General features: G+C 49.2%; 1 protein-coding gene across 1 annotated transcript; it reads left to right on the top strand.

Annotated features, from left to right (window-relative positions):
* Positions 1-228: 228 nt before the first annotated feature.
* On the top strand, positions 229-18,323 carry Trip13 (thyroid hormone receptor interactor 13). Its single transcript, XM_090331194.1, has 13 exons — positions 229-356; positions 1,578-1,743; positions 5,082-5,211; positions 6,221-6,276; positions 6,852-6,942; positions 9,230-9,302; positions 12,069-12,132; positions 12,782-12,868; positions 13,061-13,167; positions 13,643-13,796; positions 15,488-15,600; positions 16,729-16,798; positions 17,517-18,323. Exons 1-13 carry the CDS (start codon positions 265-267, stop codon positions 17,610-17,612), a joined length of 1,299 nt encoding a protein of 432 aa, XP_090187320.1. The 5' UTR covers positions 229-264; the 3' UTR covers positions 17,613-18,323.
* Positions 18,324-22,278: the final 3,955 nt, after the last annotated feature.

Below are 22,278 nucleotides of genomic sequence, written 5' to 3'. Positions count from 1 at the left end.
CGGAGGCGCGGCGGCCTGAGGCCAGGCCCGGCCCGCCGGAAGTGGCTCCGCCGCCGCCGAGCGCTTCCGGGTCGCAGGTCGGCGGGCGGCGCGCGGCAGATTCGAAGCGCCCGGGCGTGGCGAGGGCGGCGCGGGCGGCCGAGCCCCGGAGGCGGCGGGAGCCCGGGGGCGGCGGCGGGGCGCGGAGGCGGCGGCGGGGCGCCGGGGGCGGGCGGGCGGCGGCCTCACTCCGGCCGCGTCCCCGCAGCCCCGAGCCGCGGCGCCATGGACGAGGCGGTCGGGGACCTGAAGCAGGCCCTGCCCTGCGTGCCCGAGTCTCCCGCGGTCCACGTGGAGGTGCTGCAGCGCGACGGCAGGTGCGCGGGGGGGCGAGGGGGGCCGGGGGCCGGCGGGGGGATCCGGGGGGGCCGGCGGGGGGATCCGGGGGGGGCCCGGGGGGCCGGCGGGGGGATCCGGGGGGGTCCCGGGGGGCCGGGGCGGGGGGGGGGCGAGGGAGGCCGGGGGGCCGGCGGGGGGATCCGAGGGGGTCCCGGGGGGCCGGCGGGGGGATCCGAGGGGGTCCCGGGGGGCCGGCGGGGGGATCCGGGGGGCCGGCGGGGGGATCCGGGGGGGTCCCGGGGGGCCGGGGCGGGGGGGGGGGCGAGGGAGGCCGGGGGGCCGGCGGGGGGATCCGGGGGGGGCCCGGGGGCCGGCGGGGGGGGCCGGGGCGGGGGGGGCGAGGGGGGCCGGGGGGCCGGCGGGGAGACTGGGGGGGCCTGGTGCAGCCGGAGAGCGGCCGGCCCCGTCCCACTGTGCGCCGCCCCACGAGCAGGACGTGGCTCGGTCCAGCCTTTCCAGACCCGGCTGAGGCTGCTGTGTGGTCGGATCTCAGGGACTGGCTGCTCAGCCTGGGTCTAAGAGACGGGCCAGCCAGCGCCGACCTCAGGGACGGAGGGGTGGGCTGGGGTGGCCGAGGGGAGTCTGCCCACGGACGGAGGGGTGGGCTGGGGTGGCCGAGGGGAGTCTGCCCAGGGCTGTAGGGGGTGGGCTGGGGTGGCTGAGGGGAGTCTGCCCAGTGACGGAGAGGTGGGCTAGGGAGGCTGAGGGGAGTCTGCCCAGGGCTGTGGGCAGGCCAGGTGCTGAGACTCCGCTAACTGGGTGGACTCCTGGCCAGTGTACAGTGCTGTTTTTCTCTGCCTGAACCACAGGTTCAGAGTCTTATGACACTGTACCCATGTTTGATGTCCAGACCACAAATTGATCTTCAGTGTAAGAAGAAACAGGAACAGTGTCACCTAAGAATGGAGAGTTGAGCCTGGCTGCTTCTTAGGGCAAGGTAGCTGGCTTTGTGGCCCCAGGCCGGGGTTAGTCCTACTGTGATTAGTAGGCCGTACCCTGCCAGCCTTAATTTCTAACCCTGTCTCTAGTCCCTGCTGGGGTTTGTAACTTGGGCATCCTGCATGCTCCTTTGAGACATACTCCCAGCTCTGGTTATTTTGGAAATGGAGTAGAGTGCGCTTGCCTGCCCTGGCTGGCCTTGAACCATGAACCTGTTTTAAAATTTTTAACCATGATCTATGAATGTTCTGTTTTCTTAGCACTGCGAAAAAAGAAGATATAAAGCTAAGTGTCCGGAAGCTTCTCAACAGGCATAATATTGTGTTTGGAGATTACACATGGACTGAATTTGATGATCCTTTTCTGACCAGAAATGTACAGTCTGTATCTATTGTTGACACAGAATTGAAAGCTAAAGATCTTCAGGTAATTTCACTGTTCACTCGGCTGAGTGCTAGTTGGTATCAGGAATATCTGTTGTTCCTTTGATAGCCAGTTATTTGGTTGAGTTTGGTAGGCTATCTACCCTACAGCCAGATGTCTGGATGCTTTAGACAGAATGAGGACAGATGAGAATTCAAGAGTTGGAATGTGGGCCTATAAAATAGTGGGATGTGTTCATGAGGCTCAAAGACATGTCTCCTGCTTGGTCAGTCAGCAAGAATACTTTCATGGGATACTCCGCTCATTGTAAGAAGTGGCAGGTGTTGAAGTGGGTTTATGAAGCCATATGAAGTGTTTTTTGTGACCTGCAGATGTAAAGACACTTCCATAAGGAAGAGACATCAATGAGCATTATACAATTCATACCCTATAAAGGATTGGTTTCAGAGATGCAGCTAAGTTACAAAGTGCACAACGATAATGTAGTTACAATTTCTGTTTTTTGGACAACACACATGACCCTAAAATTTTGCTAGCAATATAGACTTTGTCATTCATGTTAAGGCTAATGCTTATAGGCTATGACTTACAAGGTTTCATTCATTCTAGGATCAGATGCTACTGTCCTTTTGCTGTCCTTTCCTGAAGGCAAAGGACACGATTACCAGAATTGCTATGGAAGGCAGCACAGTCTAGTTGGGGGGCACTGGGGCTATTCAGGAAGAGTTTTGTTGATCTCTTGGACTATATACAGGCTAACTTATGAAATTTATCTGAATTGATAATGAAATAGTTCTGTAGATATACATATATATATATATGAACAACAAATGTATATTGCAATTTTTTACTGGTAGTGGGGTTTGAACTCAGAGCCTTGTGCTTGCTACGCTAGCTTTTTTGCTTTAGTTTTCATATTTTTACCCAGTGCCAGCAACAACCAAAATCCTACTTGTGCCTCTCACATAACTGAGATCACAGGCACACCACCACATCTGGCTCGTCTCATCTACATCTGACTGAGATGGTAGTCTAGCTAACTACTTCCTGGAGTCTTCCCATCTTTAGCTCCTGAATAGCTTGAATTTGTACAAACATACCCTTTCAAGTGCCCTAATTGTAACAATCGTCAGCCTGCGTGTTGTTGATAGCCAGCACTTTGAAATGTTTTAACCTGACTAGTCAAATTGGCAACAAATTTGATGATGTGTACCAAATATGATATAGTCATTAAAAAATAAGTAACTTCGACTTACTGACATAGAAATGTCTCCAAACGTCATAAGTCAGAAAAGGACCAAATAGAAAACTTGTTCTCAGCATTCTTCAGTCTACCATCTTTAGTCTTCAGACTGGATCATGGTTAAGTGGGGGGTGGGGTGGGCATGGGGCTTCACCTGTGAAACTGTCCGCCCTCTGTATAGCACCCTTTTAATATAATTTTTTGTGTATGTGTTGGTCATGGGACTTGAACTCTGGGCCTGGGTGCTGTCCCTAAGCTCTTCAGCTCAAGGCTACCGCCCTACCCGTGAGCCAATCCCCACTTCCCATTTTCTAGGGGTTAATTGGAGATAAGAGTCTCAGATTCTTTTGTGCCCGGGCTGGCTTTGAACCTTGATCCTCAGATCTTGGCCTCCTGAGTAGCTAGGATTATAGGCGTGAGCCAGGAGCCTGGCTATCTGCTCAATTTCTTGACTGTCTTTTCTCATATTGTTACTTTGCAGTTAAAGCCTGGACATTTGGAATATAAATTATGAGATACTATATGTCCTGCTTTTAAAAGTTATATTAAGGGGCTGGGAGTTTGGCCTAGTGGTAGAATGTTTTCCTAGCATGCACAAAGACCTGGGTTCAATTCTTCGGCACCACATACATAGAAAAAAGCTGGAAGTGGTGTTGAGGCTCAAGTGTAGAACTCTAGCCTTGAGAAAGTCCAAGGACAGTGCTCAGGCTCTAAGCTCAAGCCCAGGACTGCCAAAAAAAGTTATATTAAGCCAGGTGTAGTGGCTCACACTTATAATCCTAGCTGTTCAGGAAGCTGAGATCTGAGGATCAAAGTTCAAAGCCAGCCTGGGCACTAAAGTCCGTGAGACTCTTATCTCTAAGTAACCACCAGAAAACCAGAAGTGGTGCTGTTGCTCAAGGGTTAGGGTGGTAGCCTTGAGCTGAAGAGCTCAGGGACAACACGTAGGCCCAGAGTTCGAGTCCCATGCCCAACACATTCATAAAAAATTATATTAAAAGGGTGCTATACAGAGGGTTGACAGTTTCATAAGTCAGATAATGAGTACATTTCTTTTTGGACAATGTCACCACTTCTTCACTCGCTCCCAGTATATATCCTATTTATTATCTTTCCATGTTTTATTAGCATATCTTGGTGTTGTATAAGAGGGATTGCATTATGGTATTTCCTTTCATGGATGGTATCTCCTGATCAAATTTATCTTTTCCCTTTCTTAAATTTCATTGTTTTGTATTTTCCTGCATGCAGAGGGGGACTTGGACCATTCTTGCCCTCCCTTCACCTTCACTTGACTTCCTCACTCACTTGTAGCTCTAGAACAGATGACTAGGTAAAGAAAATGTGATCCTGTTGTAGTGCCAGAAAGTTATATAGTACTCAAAAAACAAAAATGAGGCCTTGACACATGAAAATAGTCGCTAACCTGAATTAGCTCCCTGTGAGCAAATTGGTAAGAAGGAGCAGAGTAATCAGTATTCTATTAGATGACTACACAGTGTTTGAAAGAAAATGGTCATATGAGTAACTGAGGGAGGAGTGAGATGGAAGCGTTCTCCATTGGGTATTTCCAAATGGTGTGTATATAGTGTGTTTGTTCCACGTAAAGTCCTGGCCCACCCTCCACACTCCTATGGGATGACAGTGTGTATTAAATTCCCTGTGTGGGTACCCATCAGTCCTTCCATTGCCTAACCATGTAGCGGGACCGTCAGTGGTCATGTTGCCTACACCATGTGTAACACATTTGACCGTTAGTCAAAAGAGAAAGGAAAACTACACCTGAAATAACTCAGTGCTAATTAGGCTTGTCTCTGTGTGTTGTTGAATACTGACATCTTAAGCTTGGACTTAAGTCTTTTTTCCTCCTGTACTGCTTGCGTTTTTCTCAGTAAGCATGTTTACTTGTCATGAATTTTACAAGTAGGAATCAGGGTCCAAAGGAGGAGGGCTGGGTAAAAACATCTTGGGAAGAACCAAGTCTGAAATAAAACTTTCCATTTACTGTGAAAACTCACCTTTAATGTTCTGGGTAGTTAGCATACTTTTAGACCTTAGCGTCTGATTTGTAGAGGTGATAGTAGAAGGGGTAGCATTTGGGTTGTATGACTATTTGATTTTGCCTTCTCATTGACAGCCCATTGATTTGAGTGCATGCACCATTGCACTTCACATATTCCAGTTGAATGAAGATGGCCCCATCAATGAAAATTTGGACGAAGAGACAGAAAATATAATTGCAGCAAATCATTGGGTTCTGCCCGCAGGTGGGGTACCTGCTCTGGTGTGGGATCTGACTGGGGCTATTGTGCTCTGCCTGTGGGCATGGGGGGGCCAGTCCTGGTGTGGTGTTGGTTGCATGTGCCTATGGTGTCGGTCCAGTTTATTGAGATTGTTTTGTATGATTTTAGGATGTTTTATCTCTTAGTACATGAAAAATATAACAGTGTTAGCTTTCTGTTACTGTAACAGATAGTTAAGATAATTAGGTTACAAGGAGAAGGGGTATTTTTGACTCTTAGTTTTATGGGTTTTAGCCTATTCTGAATTGGTCCCCATTTTATGGCAGGACAGGGTGTCATGGAAATGCATGGCTGTGTCGGCCTGTTCATTTCATGTTCAGGTACCTGGAGAACAAAAGAGCCACAGCACCACTTCTGGCTTTGTCTGTGTATGTGGTTGAGGAATTGAACCCAGAGCTTTGTGCATGCTAAGGAAGCACTCTGCCGCTAGGCCACATTCCCAGTCTCTACCTTTTTTTTTTCTAAACATGGTTGCACCTCCCAACACCACCAAGCTAAAGAGTAGGCCTTTCACCTGTGGATCTTGAGGGTCATTCCGGATCCAGAGTGTACAATTGCAAAAGAAAGTAGAGGTACTCACCTGAGCCGGGCACCTCAGTGGTAGGTGTTGCTGTGCTTCGCGCTTGGCCTGTGTGGTTCTCCCTGCACCTTCCTTGCTCTCCTGGGAGGTTGGCTGCTGCGTTCCGGCAGCCACTTCACTGTCATGTGAGGAGAGCTGGTGGTAAAGCATTAGTCCACAAAAGATGATTGCATGATAGCAAGACGTAATTGTTTCCGTCACTGTTGTATCAGTCAAGAGCTGCTTGACTGGCACCTACTTTGTATCTCTGGTTTTAAGAAAGAAAAACTGAAATTTGAAAAGATTGAACTTTCTGTTAGAATCTCAGCCTGGAGCAGTGGAGCGGGGAAGGCATCAGATGCAGACAGACTGAGCAGCTCTAATGTGAGGGCTTTGTTGTGTTCTCTCTCGCAGCTGAGTTCCATGGCCTCTGGGACAGCCTGGTGTATGATGTGGAAGTCAAGTCACATGTAAGTGCGCATGCCCCACGTTTGGAGGCATTCTGAGCTCTGCGAAACCCACCACCAACAGCATGTCCTGAATTCTTGTCCCGCAGGGCCCAGCAGGAGGGTGTCTCCTTGCGGGGGGAGGGGAAGGATTCATAGATGATCGGGGCAGCTTGTTCTCTTGAAGGAGACAGAAGGAATGAGATAGGCAAATCCAGATGAAGACAGGTTTGTTGACTGCCTTTGTGGGACTACAGGGGGCTGTCAAGACTCCAGGCCAGGCCCATTTGTGCCTCCCACGCTGCTCCCAAGAGAAGCTTGTGTAGGTGCCTTAGACACTGGTTTGATGCTGACCTTTTAGGTGGACGTGATTAGTTTGTTTCTCTTCTTTGTAGAGCAGTCATCCCCAACGTTTACTCTCTTACCTTTTTGAAATACCTTCTAGAATGGAAGACTGACATGAGGTGATCACTAACTTTGGAGGTGACAGACCCCCTCAGTTGGCAACACTGTCCTTGGCCCTAACTGTGTTTACTGGGACTGTGCCTTAGTGGTGCCTTAATTTGTTGTTTTGCTTCACTTTTGCTTTTCTACACTAGCTGCTGGACTATGTGATGACCACCTTACTCTTCTCAGACAAGAATGTTGACAGCAACCTCATTACCTGGAACCGTGTGGTGCTTCTGCATGGTGAGATGGCCGTGCTCATGTGACAGGAGGGTCACGGGGACCTGACTTTACCTGTAACTCTGACTTTCAGCATGGGTATAGCTGTTTGTTCTCCTGAAGTCCTTTTGTGGCACAGCCTTCTCTTACCAAACCTTCGTGGTAGGTGTGGCAATTCCAGAAGTCAGGTGCAAGTGCACTGGTCTTGATTAACGTCACCCTTCCATCCTTCTCCCCATAGCCTCCCTACCCTCAGCTACATAATTTCATTTTTACATAGGGTACATTGAGTACAATGACTGCATTTCCTCACCCTTCCCCACTCCATCTTATAATAGATTTAGAGGCTCCCTCCCACCCCTCAGTTTCAGTGGATAGAAAATGGATGGCAGGGCCGGGAGTGTGGCCTAGTGGTAGAGTGCTCGCCTAGCAGGCATGGAAACTGGGGTTCCATTCCTCGGTACCACATACATAGAAAAAAGCCAGAAGTGGTGCTGTGGCTCAGTTGTTAGAGCACTGTCCTTGAGAAAGCTCAAGGCCAGTGCCTAGCCCTGAGCTCAAGACATAGGACTGGCAAAAAAAAAAAATTGATGACAGTCAAAAGCATACAAAATTGCAGCAAGGAAAATGACAGAGTAAATTAAACAATTTTCTTATTAAGGTGTTGTACCGAGGGGTTACAATTTTTTTTTTTTGCCAGTCCTGTGCTTGAGCTCAGGGCCTGAGCACTGTCCTTGGACTTTCTCAAGGCTAGAGCTCTACCACTTGAGCCTCAGCACCACTTCCGGCTTTTTTCTATGTATGTGGTACCGAGTAATCGAACCCGGGTCTTCATGCATGCTAGGCAAGCACTTTAACCACTAGGCCAAACTCCCGGCCCCTGGGCCTGGGCACTGTCCCTGAGCTCTTCCGCTCAGGGTTACCGCCCTACACCTTAAGCCAGAGGGCCACTTCTGGTTTTGTGGTGGTTTATTGGAGATAAGAGTCTCACAGACTTTTGTGCCCGGGCTGCTTTTGAACCGTGATCCTCAGATCTCAGCCTCCTGAGTAGCTAGGATGACAGGCGTGAGCCACTGTGCCTGGCTGTCTGTGATCGTTTTAAAAAGGTGTCTTGTAAGTGGCAGGTGTCACCAGCACAGCGTCCAGGTCAGAGAAGGTAGTGTGGGTGTTTTAGTTAGTGAACTGCTTCTCTGGAATTGTGTATGGTCTCCTCTTACACTTGGCACCGCATTAGAACACCGTGTTGAATATGGCCCCGTGTTGTGGTAGAGCATTCTTCCGACCCTGCCACTTCAGTGTACCCTCAGGACAATAGAGACCTAGGTAGAGTGCCTGCTGTGTCAGCTAGGCAAAGGAAAAGTTTTATTTGGGCTTAGTCCATGATCACAGCCTTACTGTGTGGGCCACGGAGAGGCTGCCCACATGGCAGCAGCACGTGACAGAGGGAAGTTGTAAAAAGGAGGAAGAGATGGTTCCCACGGTGTCATTTAAGGGCCACACTCCCAAAGCTACAACCTGCAGGCCCATTTCCAAAGGGCCCATCTCCTCCCAGCGCCTCATGTTGGAGAATAGTCCTCTGCAGGACACTTGAGATCCAGACTGTGTTACCACTTCTCTGGTCTCGTGCAGAGTGCAGAGAAGTGGCCATCTACATCCATTTATCAAGAAGGGTGCCTTATGGGGTGAGTTCCATAGAGGAAGGTGAGGACAAAGATCCACATAGACAGGAAGGTACAGTGTTTATGGGCATGTTGAAAACCGGAGCTGGTCAGGAAGCAGTGTGCTGGATACAGGTTGACTCTCGATTAGGAAGAAAGAGATAAGGCATGGAAACTCTTTTGGTAATAGGACATAGCCTCTCCGGTCTAAGTTAATAGCATATTTCTAATAGCTTTTCCTTTATGTTCTGTCAGTATAGCTGATTTTGTTTTGTTTTGTTTTTTGTTTTTTGTGGGTCATGGGACTTGAACTTGGCCTGGGGACTGTCCCTGAGCTCTTTGGCTCAAGGCTACCGCCCTATCCCTAGGCCTGAGCATTGTCCCTGAGCTCTTGTCTCAAGGCTACCGCCCTACCCTTGAGCCAAGCCCTACTTCCTGTTTTGGAGAGGTTAATTGGAGAGAAGAGTCTCAGAGAGAGATTCTTTCGTGCCGATTCTTTTGTGCCAGGGCTGGCTTTGAACCATGATCCTCAAATCTCAGCCTCCAGAGTAGCTAGGATTACAGGCGTGAGCCACCATGCCTGGCTCTTACAGCTACTATTTAAAGAAATGTGGCAGTGCTGGCTTAAAATGGGTATGGTTTGCTTACCACAGGTCCCCCAGGGACTGGAAAGACATCACTGTGTAAGGCCCTGGCCCAGAAACTGACCATCCGACTGTCTAGCAGGTAACGTGATCTGAGGAGGAAAAGCCACAGAAATGGGATTCAGTTAGTTTAAAACTGTTTTATTGCCATCACCATGCACAAGTCATAAATCACTGTACAGGTTACTCCTTCACTTCATTCTCTGTTCCAGCATGACCTCTAGTTTGATTCAGTCGCCTACAGAGCATCAGGCCTTCTAATATAACAGCAGCCTTGTCTGTCCTGGTGCACTTCACAAGGACACTTGAGAGTTGGTGTTTGTGAGTGTGTGGTTGTGCAATGGCAGAGGGCGCCCCACAGCCTTCTGTGTTTTCTCTCTACCTATTGTTTCCTCGTGTACTGGGAAGCTGAAATCTTGTAAACCTGACTGCTTTTCCTTGAGTTCTTTCAGATTCAGGACTTAGATTTTCATCACATGTGGAAAACATTTCTTCAAGGGTCATTTATTGACGTGTTAAACTACTTGATATGATATCCACACGCCACCGATGTGTTTTATATTCATTTTTTCGGGTTTTTAAAAAAATATTTCTGTTTAGTATTGAACAGTGTTTATCACTACATCTTTAAGTTCACTGGTTTTCGACAGTATCTAACCTGTTGCTAATTCCATTTGGTGATATCCTTAGAATTTTTTTTTTTTTGGCCAGGCCTGGGCTTGGGCCTGAGCACTGTCTTTGGGATTTCTCAAGGCCAGAGCTCTACCACTTGAACCTCAGGACCATTTTTGGCTTTTTTCTATGTATATGTGGTACTGAGAAATCAAACCCGGGTCTGTGTGCTTGAGAAGCAAGCACTCCACCACTAAGCCAAACTCCCTGCCCTCTATATAGTTTTTTATACATTCCCTTTCTCTCATGTTCTCCTACTTAAAGACCTGAATAAGTTGACAACAGAAATTTTAGTATTTTTGCCTACCAGTCTGATATTGCAAGTTCTAAAAGCAATTTTAATATTCTGTTCCTATTGATTTGTATTTCCCTAGTTCCTGATTGTGTTTTAGTTTTAAAATTGTTATTATAAAGGTGATGTACAAAGGGGTTACTGTCTCATGAGTGGTACAGAGTGCATTTCTTTTTAGACAGTGTCACCCTTCCCTGACTCTTTCCCAGTTTTTCCCTCCAGTCTGCACCTGTAAGGGTGCTCTCCTGGGTTCCTTCCAGCTCTGAGGTGGAAGACAGCCTTGACAGAGAGCCAGGGCAGCCCTGAGCTTGGTCATGTCCCCTTTCTCAGTGTCGGGGACCTCCGCTGCTTGTGAACAGCATCTTTACCAGATGCACTGATTTTTGTCTAGTTTTTTCATTGTCTGAGATAGGATGAAGAGCAAGCCCGTGAGAGGTACTGGTGATGGACTGTTGCTGGTCTGTCTTGTTTCTTTCCAATGATTTCTTATAAATATTTTTTTACATAGGGAGAATACTTTGGTTTTACTCTGTTTTGGGCAGTTTGGCCCTTATTTTGTTTGTTTTTGCTGGTCCTAAGGCTTGAACTCGGGGCCTTGGTGCTGTCCCTGAGTTTCTTTGGGCTTACAGCTAGCTCTTTACCACTAGAGCCACAGCACCACTTTAGGCTCTTTCTAGGTAGTTTAGTGGCAATAAGAGTCTTTCCTGCCCAGGCTGGCTTTGAACCATGATCTTTAGCTCTCCCTCCTGAGTAGCTAGGATTAGAGGCATGAGCCACTCGTGTCAAGCTACATCTGTGTTTTAAAGATGTCCTGAAACAATACCCTAAAGCACCAAAGAGGGAAATATTATTTATAAGAAATGTCTATTATGGGCCGGGAGTTTGGCCTAGTGGTAGAGTGCTTGCCTAGCATGCACGAAGACCCGGTTCAATTCCTTGGTACCACATACATAATAAAAAGCCAGAATTGGTGCTGTGGCTCAAGTGGTAGAGACCTAGCCTTGAGAAAAAAATCCAGGGACAGTGCTCAGGCCCTGAGCCCAAGCCCAGGACTGGCCAAAAAAATGTCTTATTTATAAGAAATGTCTATTTCATAACTTAACATTTTTTGTTCCTTTTTCTGTTAAATGTGCAAAACGTTTTATAAATTAATTTTGTTTCATTTTCAGCACTACCTTTTCATAGTTAATTTTGTTTCCTTTTCAACCTTACCTTTATTAGACTCCTTATAACATATTACTGTTAACTGTTACTATGAAGCAGTAACAATTTATGTAATAATATGTGATTTTTGATTTATGTAATGCCATAAGTACTTCTGTGTGTGACATGAGAAAACTAGAGGCCTGGGCATTGGCTGTCTTCTCATCTCCATCCTGACTTCTGTTTGCTTATGGGATAGAGTATGTGCTAACCTTCTGAGATATAGACTTGAGGAGCCAGGCAGGGTCAGGTGTGCTCTAGGGTCACCTTAGAAGAAGTATTGTTACATGTTTTAGGGGTCTATGGAAGGAGGGAGAAAGGCCAAAAATCTCTTGATGCTTCTATTTTGCTATGTTGCAACATTAGTATTAATAATTCTTTTTAAATGTAGAATATAAAGTATAAATAGATTGGAGTAGGAATTTCTACTATTCAGGTGAAGTTAGAAGAATTCAGTTGTGTAATCTAAGGCTATTGATTGCAACTGTTGCATTTTTCATAATTATGTAGCATGTAGATGGGCACCATTTTTTTATTTAAATTTCATCAGATACTTGTTGGCTGAGTTGGCTGGGGAAGCAGAGGTGGTGGCCGTAGAGCTGGGTGGCTATGTTAAGCAACACAGGCTCCAGCATGGAACTGGTCATAAAGTATTTTCTCCCTGTGTTCTTGTCATCTTAGGTACCGGTATGGCCAGTTAGTTGAAATAAACAGCCACAGCTTGTTTTCTAAGTGGTTTTCAGAAGTAAGTATTACTCTACTTGTACTTTAAAAACAGTATCTTATATATTAGACAAATGCCAAAGCTTCCTTAGAGAAATGGGTAAAATGGAAAGTGGACGATGGACTAACATTGATTAGAGAACTCAGAACTACCTCTGATTGCAGACACAGGGAGCTTGAGAGCCCCGCTGACCACATCACCAGCCTCGGGCTAGGCGGGATGGGACATTGGGATCACCTGTAATAGCCATCAGGTTTTCCATTCCCGTGTGACTGTCCAGGCACAGAGTATCTCATGGGTACGCCTCGATCCTTAATGCGGGGCTCCCAGGGACCCCAGTGTCAGCATGACAAAGCAGGACGTAGTCGGTGGTGGAGGACCTGGGGAGTATTGGTGCTCTGGTTCCTGGTTGTAAGTTCACAGGTGACTAGAAATGGGAGCCACCTGTGTCAGACAACACTGAGCAGAATCCAGTGGTGGGCGCCAGTCCAAGTGCCCCGGCTCAGGAGGCAAGCTGACCTCCCTTTGGGCTGGCCTGGTTCTATGGAGGCATCTGGGGAGCTCTCAGGAGAGGTGGTCCTATGGGGCCCAGGGGGCTCCAGCAATGCTCACATGCCCCTGTAACACATCGGCGCAAGTCTGCACTGCTCAGAGAATGCTTTGGTTCCAGAGTGGCAAGCTGGTGACCAGGATGTTCCAGAAGATCCAAGACTTGATTGATGATAAGGAAGCGCTGGTGTTTGTCCTGATCGATGAGGTGAGCGCTTGCCAGCAGTCAGCCTGTGTCTGGGTGCTCCGTGTTTCCTTCTTCCTCCACTGTTCTGACCTACGCTGTGTTCTGCTGCCTGGACTGCCGGACCCTTTCTTCCCACAGAATGCCCCGAGCGCCAGCTGCCAGTGAGTTGCAAGGCACTATTCTTTTTGACCTGTTGTTCTGTCTGTTCCACAGGTAGAAAGTCTCACAGCTGCTCGCAACGCCTGTAGAGCAGGTGCTGAGCCATCCGATGCAATCCGTGTTGTCAACGCCGTCTTGACCCAGATTGACCAGATTAAGAGGTAGTGTTGGGACTGGCCGTGAGATTTATGTGGGAGGTGATGGAAAAGTGTGACAACCCCACACCTTGGGTCCTGCTCCAAGCTCTTTTAAAGTGTGTTTGCTGCACGGTGGTTCTGGGGCGGCTTTGAGGCCAGGCCCTCCCAAGTGTATAGGAGTGCTGCACCAATGTGAAATTGCGACCAAAATGGAAGGAGGCAAGGGAACAAATGCAGGATCTCAGAGAGCTTTCTAGAAGCAAAGCAGCAGTCAGTCTTTCCCTGGAGTCTTTTCCCACTCAACATAGTGTGGAGCACAGCCCGAAGAGCCCTTCTCAGAGGCTCAGAGGCATTCTGTGTTGGCTGTGCAGGTCTGTCAGGAGGAGGCTGCTGAGCTTTTCTCACACCACAGGCCTGGCAGCCAGGCCTCCTGCCTGGCTCCCTCATTCTGGGCAGGGCCTCAGGCACATAGTGACCTCAGTTCTTGTGGCCACCACAGGCATTCCAACGTGGTGATTCTGACCACTTCCAACATCACTGAGAAAATCGACGTGGCCTTTGTGGACAGAGCTGACATCAAACAGTACATCGGGCCGCCCTCTGCAGCAGCCATCTTCAAAATCTACCTCTCTTGTTTGGAAGAATTAATGAAGGTCTTTTTTTTATTCTTTTTCACTCCTAGATTTCTTAGATATCTTAGTTAATTGGCGTAGTTAAGATAATTGAGTAACACTGAAAGTCTGGCAGGTCGAACTGATGATCTAATTTGTGGCTCCCTGCTCAGTGTCCTTTTGACCCAGTGTACACCGTGTGGTTGGCTTGCTAGCCCAGCTTTCCTTACCTGGACAATGTCGGGCAGCTCACAAGACTGTCACTGACTAAAAGTTGTGATTCTCAAGCATCTAATGTTTCAAATGTTTTAGTGGTACTGTGGCTCAAGTGGTAGAGCGCTGGCCTTGAGGAGAGCCCAAGGACGGTGCTCAGGCCCTGAGTTCAAGCCCCAGGACTGGCAAAAAAAAAAATAATAATAAGGGGCCGGGAGTTTGGTAGAGTGCTTGCCTAGCATGCACAAAGACCCTGGAAGTGGTGCTGAGGCTCAAGTGGTAGAGCTGTAGCCTTGAGAAAACCCAAGGACAGTGCTCAGGCCCAGGACTGGCAAAGAAAAAAAAATGTTTTTTGCTTTGAACCTGGGGTACAGAGCCTGGGTAGTGACCAAGCCGGCCAGTGGGCAAGCACTGATAGTGGTAACTGGTAGAGTGCTGCCATCAGCTGACGGGGCAGAGTTGATCCTGCATCCTGTGAGCACTGTGTAAATCCAGAGTCCTCACCAAGGCTGACGGCCTCCTTTGTACGGAGACAGGGTGCCCAGGTCAGCACTGTCCTGCACAGGCGGGGCTCGGTGCATGTAATGTGAGGCAGTGTCGATCAACATTTCTGCTGAGGACAGCCCTCCTGGGGCAGGTCCTGTGAGCAAGCCGGCTGTGCTGGAGGCCATCAAAGCACCTTGGATATGGTCGTCAGTCATGGTATGGCTTGAGCACTGAACTTGGGGGTGAGCTGACGATTGACGTAGAGGTGGAAACCTTTTCTGGAAGCCCAGCATGTCTTAAGACATTTAAACATCGTGAACATTTATTCAGTCATAAAGGCTACTGGTAAATAAGTGGGCCCTACTTGTTCAAAAATCTATTGTCTGGCCCTTTGTCTCTGTGACCCAGAAGACAAGTGCAAAGGGCCAGTGAGGCCTTGGCACGTGGAGTGAGCACCTGGCTACCCTACCCACCCTGTCTGCCACTGGAGCTTGGAGAGTCAGATGGGAAGGACCCTGCTGCTTAGCACTCCCAGAGCCTGCACCTGCTCCCCAAAATGGGCGGAAGGCGTTTCGTGTTTGTCATTGGTGGAGAATAGTATGCCACCCTGACAGTTCAGCAGTGCTACCTGGACAACAGGTAGTACTTGTAAGTGATGGCTCTCTGAGGGGAACACGTTGCTAAAGTGACACAGGTGCTGCTAAAGACAAACACTAGGACTCGATAAGCCTTCAAGGTCTTGGTTCCAACCTGTAGCTTTACCCCCTGGGTTTGCACTCCTTTGGTCTGAAAAGCCTGAAGTACAGCAAGGAAACACTTTAGCAAAGAGTGGTTTTATTGTTTGTAGTATCTTTTTCTGAAGAAGCCAAGACATGTATCAGAGGAGTGGGGTCGGGGGGGTGGAGTGGTGAGTGAGGAGGGCTTGCTAATCAGATTGCGTAAGTTGAGGTGCACGACCTTGTAAATGCTGTTGGCAGGCTCCTTCCCTGCCTTGTGTGGACTGTGTTGTCACCACCTGTGCCTCTGACCCTCAGTGCCAGATCATCTACCCCCGCCAGCAGCTGTTGACCCTCCGGGAGCTGGAGATGATTGGCTTCATTGAGAACAACGTGTCAAAGCTGAGCCTGCTTCTGAGTGAAATTTCAAGGTGTGAATCAAGGGGTGGTGGTTTTGTTTTGTTTGAAACACTTTCTGAATTAACTGGTGATGTTTCCTTGAGAGGGCCAAGGAGGTAGACAGGTGGATATGCAAGTGCACACATGTGTGTAAACATGCAGCCGCCTCAGCACACGAGCCTCAGCACAGCTGGCATGTGCCCCAGAGGCAGAGCCTGATGGGAAAGGACTGAGTGAGGAAGGTGAGGTTGGAGGGGAGGCAGGCCATAGTGTTGGCCCACTGGATGGAGCCTGGCTCTGAGGGTTGAAGTCATGGTGGGGAGAGTCAAATCTTTGGCCAGAGGTTGAACGTTATTCTGAAATAGTGTGTGGGAGGTTTTGACTGAAAAAGTACAGTCTTCCTAAGATTTAGATCTTTTTTTTTTTTTTTTTTTTGCCAGTCTTGGCTTGAACTCAGGGCCTGAGCACTGTCCTTGGACGTTCTCAAGGCTAGAGCTCTACGGCTTGAGCCACAGCGCCACTTTCGCCTTTTTCTACATATGTGGTACTGAGGAGAGGAACCCAGGTCTTCGTGTGTGCTAGGCAAGCCCTCTACCACTAGGCCACACTCCCGATCCCTTAGCTCATCTTTTGAAGAGACTTAAATTGAAGATGTATAGCTGGTGCCAGTGGCTCTCTACTCAGGAGATGGAGATCTGGGGATCATAGTTCAGAGCCATTCAGGGCAGGAAAATCCATTGGATTCCTGCATCCAGTTAAATACCAAATGTGGAGAAGCAGAGCTACGGCTCAGCTGGTAATGTGCTAGCCTTGAGCACAAACGCTCGGCGACAGCACTCAGGGCCCGAGTTCAAACTCCAGGACTGCCACCAAAAAATTAAAGAAGTCAGAGATGTGAACCTGCCTGTGTACTTGGAGACTGTCCCAGTGGCTGCTTCCTTGTGACATCATGCCTCTTCTGTGGCGAACTCGGCCGAGTCCCCCTTGTAGCTGGAACCCAGAATAAGGGAACCTGCCCCACCCGAGGGGCTTAGGGGCTTGTACTTCTGGGTTACTCAGCCAGCCTTTGCATGTAGGTTTCACAGTGACAAGGAGGGTTAGTCCTGAAATGTATGTATTCCTGTGTGAAGTTACATCCCTGAACGTAGCTACTTTCACAGGAAGAGCCAGGGGCTCAGTGGCCGGGTCCTGAGGAAGCTCCCTTTTCTGGCTCATGCGCTGTATATCCAGGTGAGTCCCATGCCGTCCTTCTGAGGGCCTTGGCCCCTCATGGTCCTAGGGCAGTGAGTTCTCAGAAGGAAGTGGCTCCACCATGTAGACATGCCCACATACACACTTAGATCTGCACATGTGTTGAGCTGTGGCCAAAGCCACCCTGAGTCTGGAGGAACTTCATACCTCCTCCTGCCCCATGACCTCAGGTCATATCCCTTCCTGTCCAGTCCTGGCCCTTCTACCCAGAGGTTCTTACCTGTCCTTTCCTTCCCACCAGAGGTCAGTGGGGCCTCTTGAATGTCCGTTAGAACAGACAGGCTGGTATCATGGACAAGAAAGCATGCGCCTTGAAATGGTTCTTTTAGGAAGGGCACTGGCCTGGTGTACCGCCCAGCCAGTGGCAGCCCCTGTTCTGGCCATGGGTGGAGCCATTTGACACAGGACACCAGAATCTAGCCGCTCTCGGTTACTGAGTAGCAATGCCTGGAGTCCCACAGCCCCAATGAGTTGGTGGGGACTGTTCACCTGGCACCTCTTCCATTCTGTTGGAGACAAAGTTATGTCCTCACAGTTCTCACGTTGTATGAAAAGAACAGATACACTGTGGGTCCCAGCTGTGGGCCTGAGCTGCATCTGGAGCTGGTGTGATCCAGGGGGTCCACACATGGTGGATGGTGGCTGCCCGGTACCCTTCCTGAGCCCAGGACCACCTGCCGTGACCGTGTCCTTCCAGGCACCCACCGTCACCATCGAGGGCTTCCTTCAGGCCCTGGCTATGGCAGTGGACAAGCAGTTTGAAGAAAAAAAGAAGCTTTCCACTCACATCTGACCCTGCGCCCTCTGTGGTTTTCTCTGGAGTACGAGGGTGGTGTCTGCCTCGTGGGATGCTCCAGAAGCACCTCTACAAGCCACCTTCGCCTGCAGCCAGAGGACATTGTCACAAGAAGGGCTGGGCTTGTGCTGCTCCAAGCGCACATTTAGGAGACAGATGGCTCGTCATTTTCACTTTTTAAAAGATAATGCAAGTTCTGGGTGGCACTTAAATATATTTATCCCACCCTGCCTTTAGTACACCAGATACAAGATGTTAACAAGTTTTCCAGATTAACTTTTTTTTACTAATTTTTTTTTTCCTTAAATCATTTGTGATTAGCCACAAGATTGTATGACTCTAAACCTTTCACATTTGTCAGACTTGTTTCTTGGCCTAGCATTGGCATGTCCTGGTGTGGGTTTTCTTGGTTATTGGTTCTGTTACTATTAAGGTGATATTATAAGTCAGGGAAAGAGTGCATTTCTAGCCAGGAGTGTAGTCTAGTGGTAGAGTGCTTGCCTAGAATTCATGAAGCCCTGGGTTTGATTCCTCAGTATCACATACACAGAAAAAGCCAGAAGTGGTGCTGTGGTTCAAGTGGTAGAGTGCTAGCCTTGAGAAAAACGTGTCCAAGAACAGTGCCCAGGCCCTGAGTTCAAGTCCCAGGACTGGGAAATAAATAAAGTACATTTTTATTGGGACAGTATCACCCCTTTACTCACCCGGTGTGTTTATTTTGAAGTGTGTGTGTGTGTGTGTGTGTGCATGCGTGTATGCGTGTGTGCATGCACACTAGCTCTGGGCCTGAACTCGGGGGCCTGGGTACTGTCGCTTAGCTGTTTTGCTCCCGGCTGGACTCTGCCACTTGAACCACAACTCCTCTTCTGGCTTTTCTGTGGCTTAATTGGAGATAAGAGCTTCCTGGACGTGGGTGAGCCCAGCCTCTCCTCTTCCTGGGCCTTGGTGAGCAGTTCTGTTAAGCCACGTGCTGTCATCAGGTGCTGCCTCAGGCCCCAGTCATGGATGCAGTCTTGCCAAGCCAAAATCACCCTACTCTCGTTACAGGCTGTAGGGGTAAAAACAAAAAGCCTGGCTGACCGCACAGTCCCAATCTAGGATTTACCACTGGTGCACCTGCCACTACAATTCTGTTGCTCCTCCCACTGCTGGGTATATTTTGCTTCTCTTTATGTTGTAAACCATCAAGAAAATACCTGGATGTCCCCCCACCTTACTTAAATCATTTCAGTAGAACTATTAGAAGATGTATTTTTATGTCAGCCAGAGAGACCTTTGCCTTCCAGCACCATGCCAGGTCTCCAGGTCTGCCGGTCTGGGTTTCCATCTAGCATTTTCTGGGTATCTCCACTCCCTGCACAGACACAACTTTTGTTTGTGTTCTCCATTTTCCAGTGATTTCCATTTTCCATGGTTTCTAATGGAAAGTCCTTGGGATTTTTATCTTGTACATAATGTGTCTTTCATTTCTGGACTGCCTTTTCTCTTAAAATAATTTCTGGATGATTGAATCAGTTTTATCCCATCAAGTAGTGTACATCCCAGGACTCAGGAGGTCAAGGCAGGAGAGTCAATAAGTTTGAAGTTCAAAGAAAGGAAGAAACAAAAGAAAGAAAATGTTCAGTGGTGTGGCAGTGAAACTGTTTGGAGTTTGTTGAAGCTTCTTAGACTTGTAAGTTAATAATTTATATCAAATTAGAAAGTATTGGACCATTTGTTTGCCTTCTATACCCTTTTCTCTCCTGTCCTAAAACTTTTTTTTCCCCCCAATCCTAGGCATTGAGCTCAGGGCCTGAGCACTGTCCTTGGACTTTCTCAAGGCCAGAGCTCTACCACGTGAGCCACAGCACCACTTCTGGCTTTTTTTGCTATGTATGTGGTACCAAGGAATTGAACCCGGGTCTTCATGCATGCTAGGCAAGCACTCTACCACTAGGCCAAACTCCTGGCCCCCTGTTCTAAAACTCTTGATCAGTGTTAAACTGATCACATATTGTCACAGGTCTCTGAAGCATTTATATTTATTTCTTTACATTTTATTTCAAAATACTTTCTTTTTCTGTCTTCAGATTTCCTGATCACATTTTCCTTCTGTTGAACAATCTGCTGATTTAGCCCATTGAGCTTTTCATTTCAGCTGCTTTACTTTTTATTGTCTTTTTTTTTTTTTTGACAGTCTTCGGGCTTGAACTTAAGGTCTGAGCACTGTCTGTGGGCTTTGTCAAGGCTAGACCTCTAACCCTTGAGCCACACCACTTCCAGCTTTTTTTTTTTTTTATGTATATGGTACCAAGGACTCTACCACTAGGCCAAATTCCCAGCCCACTTTTTTATTCTCCTTTTTACATCCTTGTCCATATTACTGTTTATGGGTTGCTTCCATTGGCTGGTTCTTTAATTCAATTTGTAGGTCACAACTACCTACTTTTTGTGGGGGGGGGTCATGGGGCTTGTACTCTGCATGGGCGCTGTCCCTGAGCTCTTCAGCTCAAGGCTACCACCCCACCCTTAAGCCAAACCCCACTTCCCAGTTTTCTAGAGGTTAATTGGAGATAAGAGTCTCAGGTTCTTTTGTTCCTGGGCTGGCTTTGAACCTTGATCCTCAGATCTCAGCCTCCTGAGTAGCTAGGATTACAGGTGTGAGCCACTGCACCTGGCCTAGCTACTAATTTTTTCATTGAATGCCACACATTGCAAATTTACATTTTCAAGTGCCAGACTTTGTGGGTTCAGCTTGGTTCTAGCGACTTGGGGCTGTGCAGGAGGCAGGAGCTGCTTGTTCCTGAGGTGGTGTCCTCCAGACAAGGTAAGAAGAAAGATGCCTGAAAGTAGCACGGTGGACACATGGGTAAGTGACACCACCCCTAGAAGCATGTGGGCGGACTCCTTCCTTGCCCAGACCTGTCCCTTGGTGACCCCTGCTTGCTCCTAGCCCCTTTGTGCATGCTTGCTGGCCAGCAGAACATCCTTTCCTTTACCACTGCCTCTGGGCGCTGGTGGGGTGACAGGCGTTTGTGAGTTTTTTTAGCCTGTGCAGGTGCGTGAGTACAGGCAGTGCCCGAGCGCTGGAGTGGCTTCAGGACAGCCGTGCCCTGATGGTGACGGGGTGAGAAGTTGTGGGGGTCCAGGGCGGTGCTGGACTCCGGTGCCCACATATGACTTGTAGAGCAGAGCAAATGATCCAGGCCCTCCCAGCCAGTGCCCATCTGGAAGACAACAGATGCCACAGATGGCAGCGTCCCCGCAGCCTTGAGACAATGACCCAGCACTGGAGCCGGGAGGTAGGGAGCAGAGTGCATTCCACATGCCATGTTTGGGACTGGTGTGACCAAGGACCACACTGCTGCTGAGATGCCTGGATGGGAAGCAGGAGGCCTGAGGCCTGAGGAGGAGAGGTTGGGATACTGACCAAGGAAGAGAGGCTGTTCCGTGGGCCTGCTCAGGCCACAAGAGGGCAGCAGCAGCCAGCGAGGGGACAGCCAAGCTGAAGGCTGTGGTCTGTCCCACCTAGCCCATTCCCTGCCAGGCTGCCGTGCCACTGTCAGCTCCCCCCGTGGTGTGTGTGATGTGCATGAATCTATCTGCAGAGGAGTGAGAGTGTGGGGATGAGGTCCTGGGTGTGCTGGGGTTTGAGAATGGGAGCAGACCCAGAGCAGGGACTTGGCGCTCAGAAGGTTATTGTGGGCACTCTCTGACCCTGCTAAGCAGAACACAGTGTACTCAAGATCAGGAGGGAGGAAGTGGAGCTGTGGCTTCAGGGCAGAATGCCAGCCTTGAGTGTGAAAAAGCTAAGAGAGCTGGGGCGGGTGGCTCACGCCTGTCGTCCTAGCTACTCAGGAGGCTGAGATCTGAGGATCAAGGTTCAAAGCCAGCCCAGGCACAAGAGGACCAGAGATTCTTTGGCTCAAGGGTAGGGTGGTAGACTTGAGCTGAAGAGCTCAGGGACAATGCCCAGGCTGAATTCAAGCCCCAGAACTCCCCCCCCCCCCCAAAAAAAAAATGACACTAAGGGAGATCACAAGGCCCTGAAGTGAAGCCTTTGAGTTTGGCATATAGGTAGGTAGGATGGATGGGTAGATGGATAGATCGATCGATCAATCGGGGTGGCCTTACTTGCCGAGCTGGTCAGGGTTAGCCCTAGGATGGAGCTAGCATGGACTTAGAACCAGAAGCTTTGAATAGCTGTTCCTTTCCTTGCCCACCATCTGGAGTCTGGAAACCGAAGGCCGCGGGAAGGTCAGGGAGAGCCAGGGACCAGACACCCAGCTCTCACTGGCACCTGGGCGAGGGCACTGGTTCAGCTCTGCTTTTCTCGCCCGTCTGTGTCTGAGGCACTCCTGCTTCCTCATACAAATATTTGTCTTCGAATGAAGGCCCAGCCCACATCTAGGGTGACTCCAGATCCTCGATTCCATCTATGAAGGCCTTACTCCACACACTGGAGGGTTAAAATGTGGATGTTTCGGGGTACTGCCATTCACCCTAGCAAGCTGCAAGTTCCCCTCTGTCTGTTTCAGCCGACAAGAATCCTGACCCTGCCCATGGGCCTCCACTAACTGGGGGACCCCCGGGGCCTCCTTCCTGCCTGGGGCCAGCCATACTATACCTCCTGGTGCAGGGTGGGGGATAGCCTGGGGGTGGCTGCCCGCTGGCCCACCCCGGA

This window comes from Megascapheus bottae, chromosome 4 (assembly GCF_031878675.1).
Source record: "Megascapheus bottae isolate mThoBot1 chromosome 4, mThoBot2.hap1, whole genome shotgun sequence".
Lineage (NCBI taxonomy): Eukaryota > Metazoa > Chordata > Mammalia > Rodentia > Geomyidae > Megascapheus > Megascapheus bottae.
Note: the sequence above shows the minus strand (reverse complement) of the source record. Positions and strands in the feature narration are given on the sequence as shown.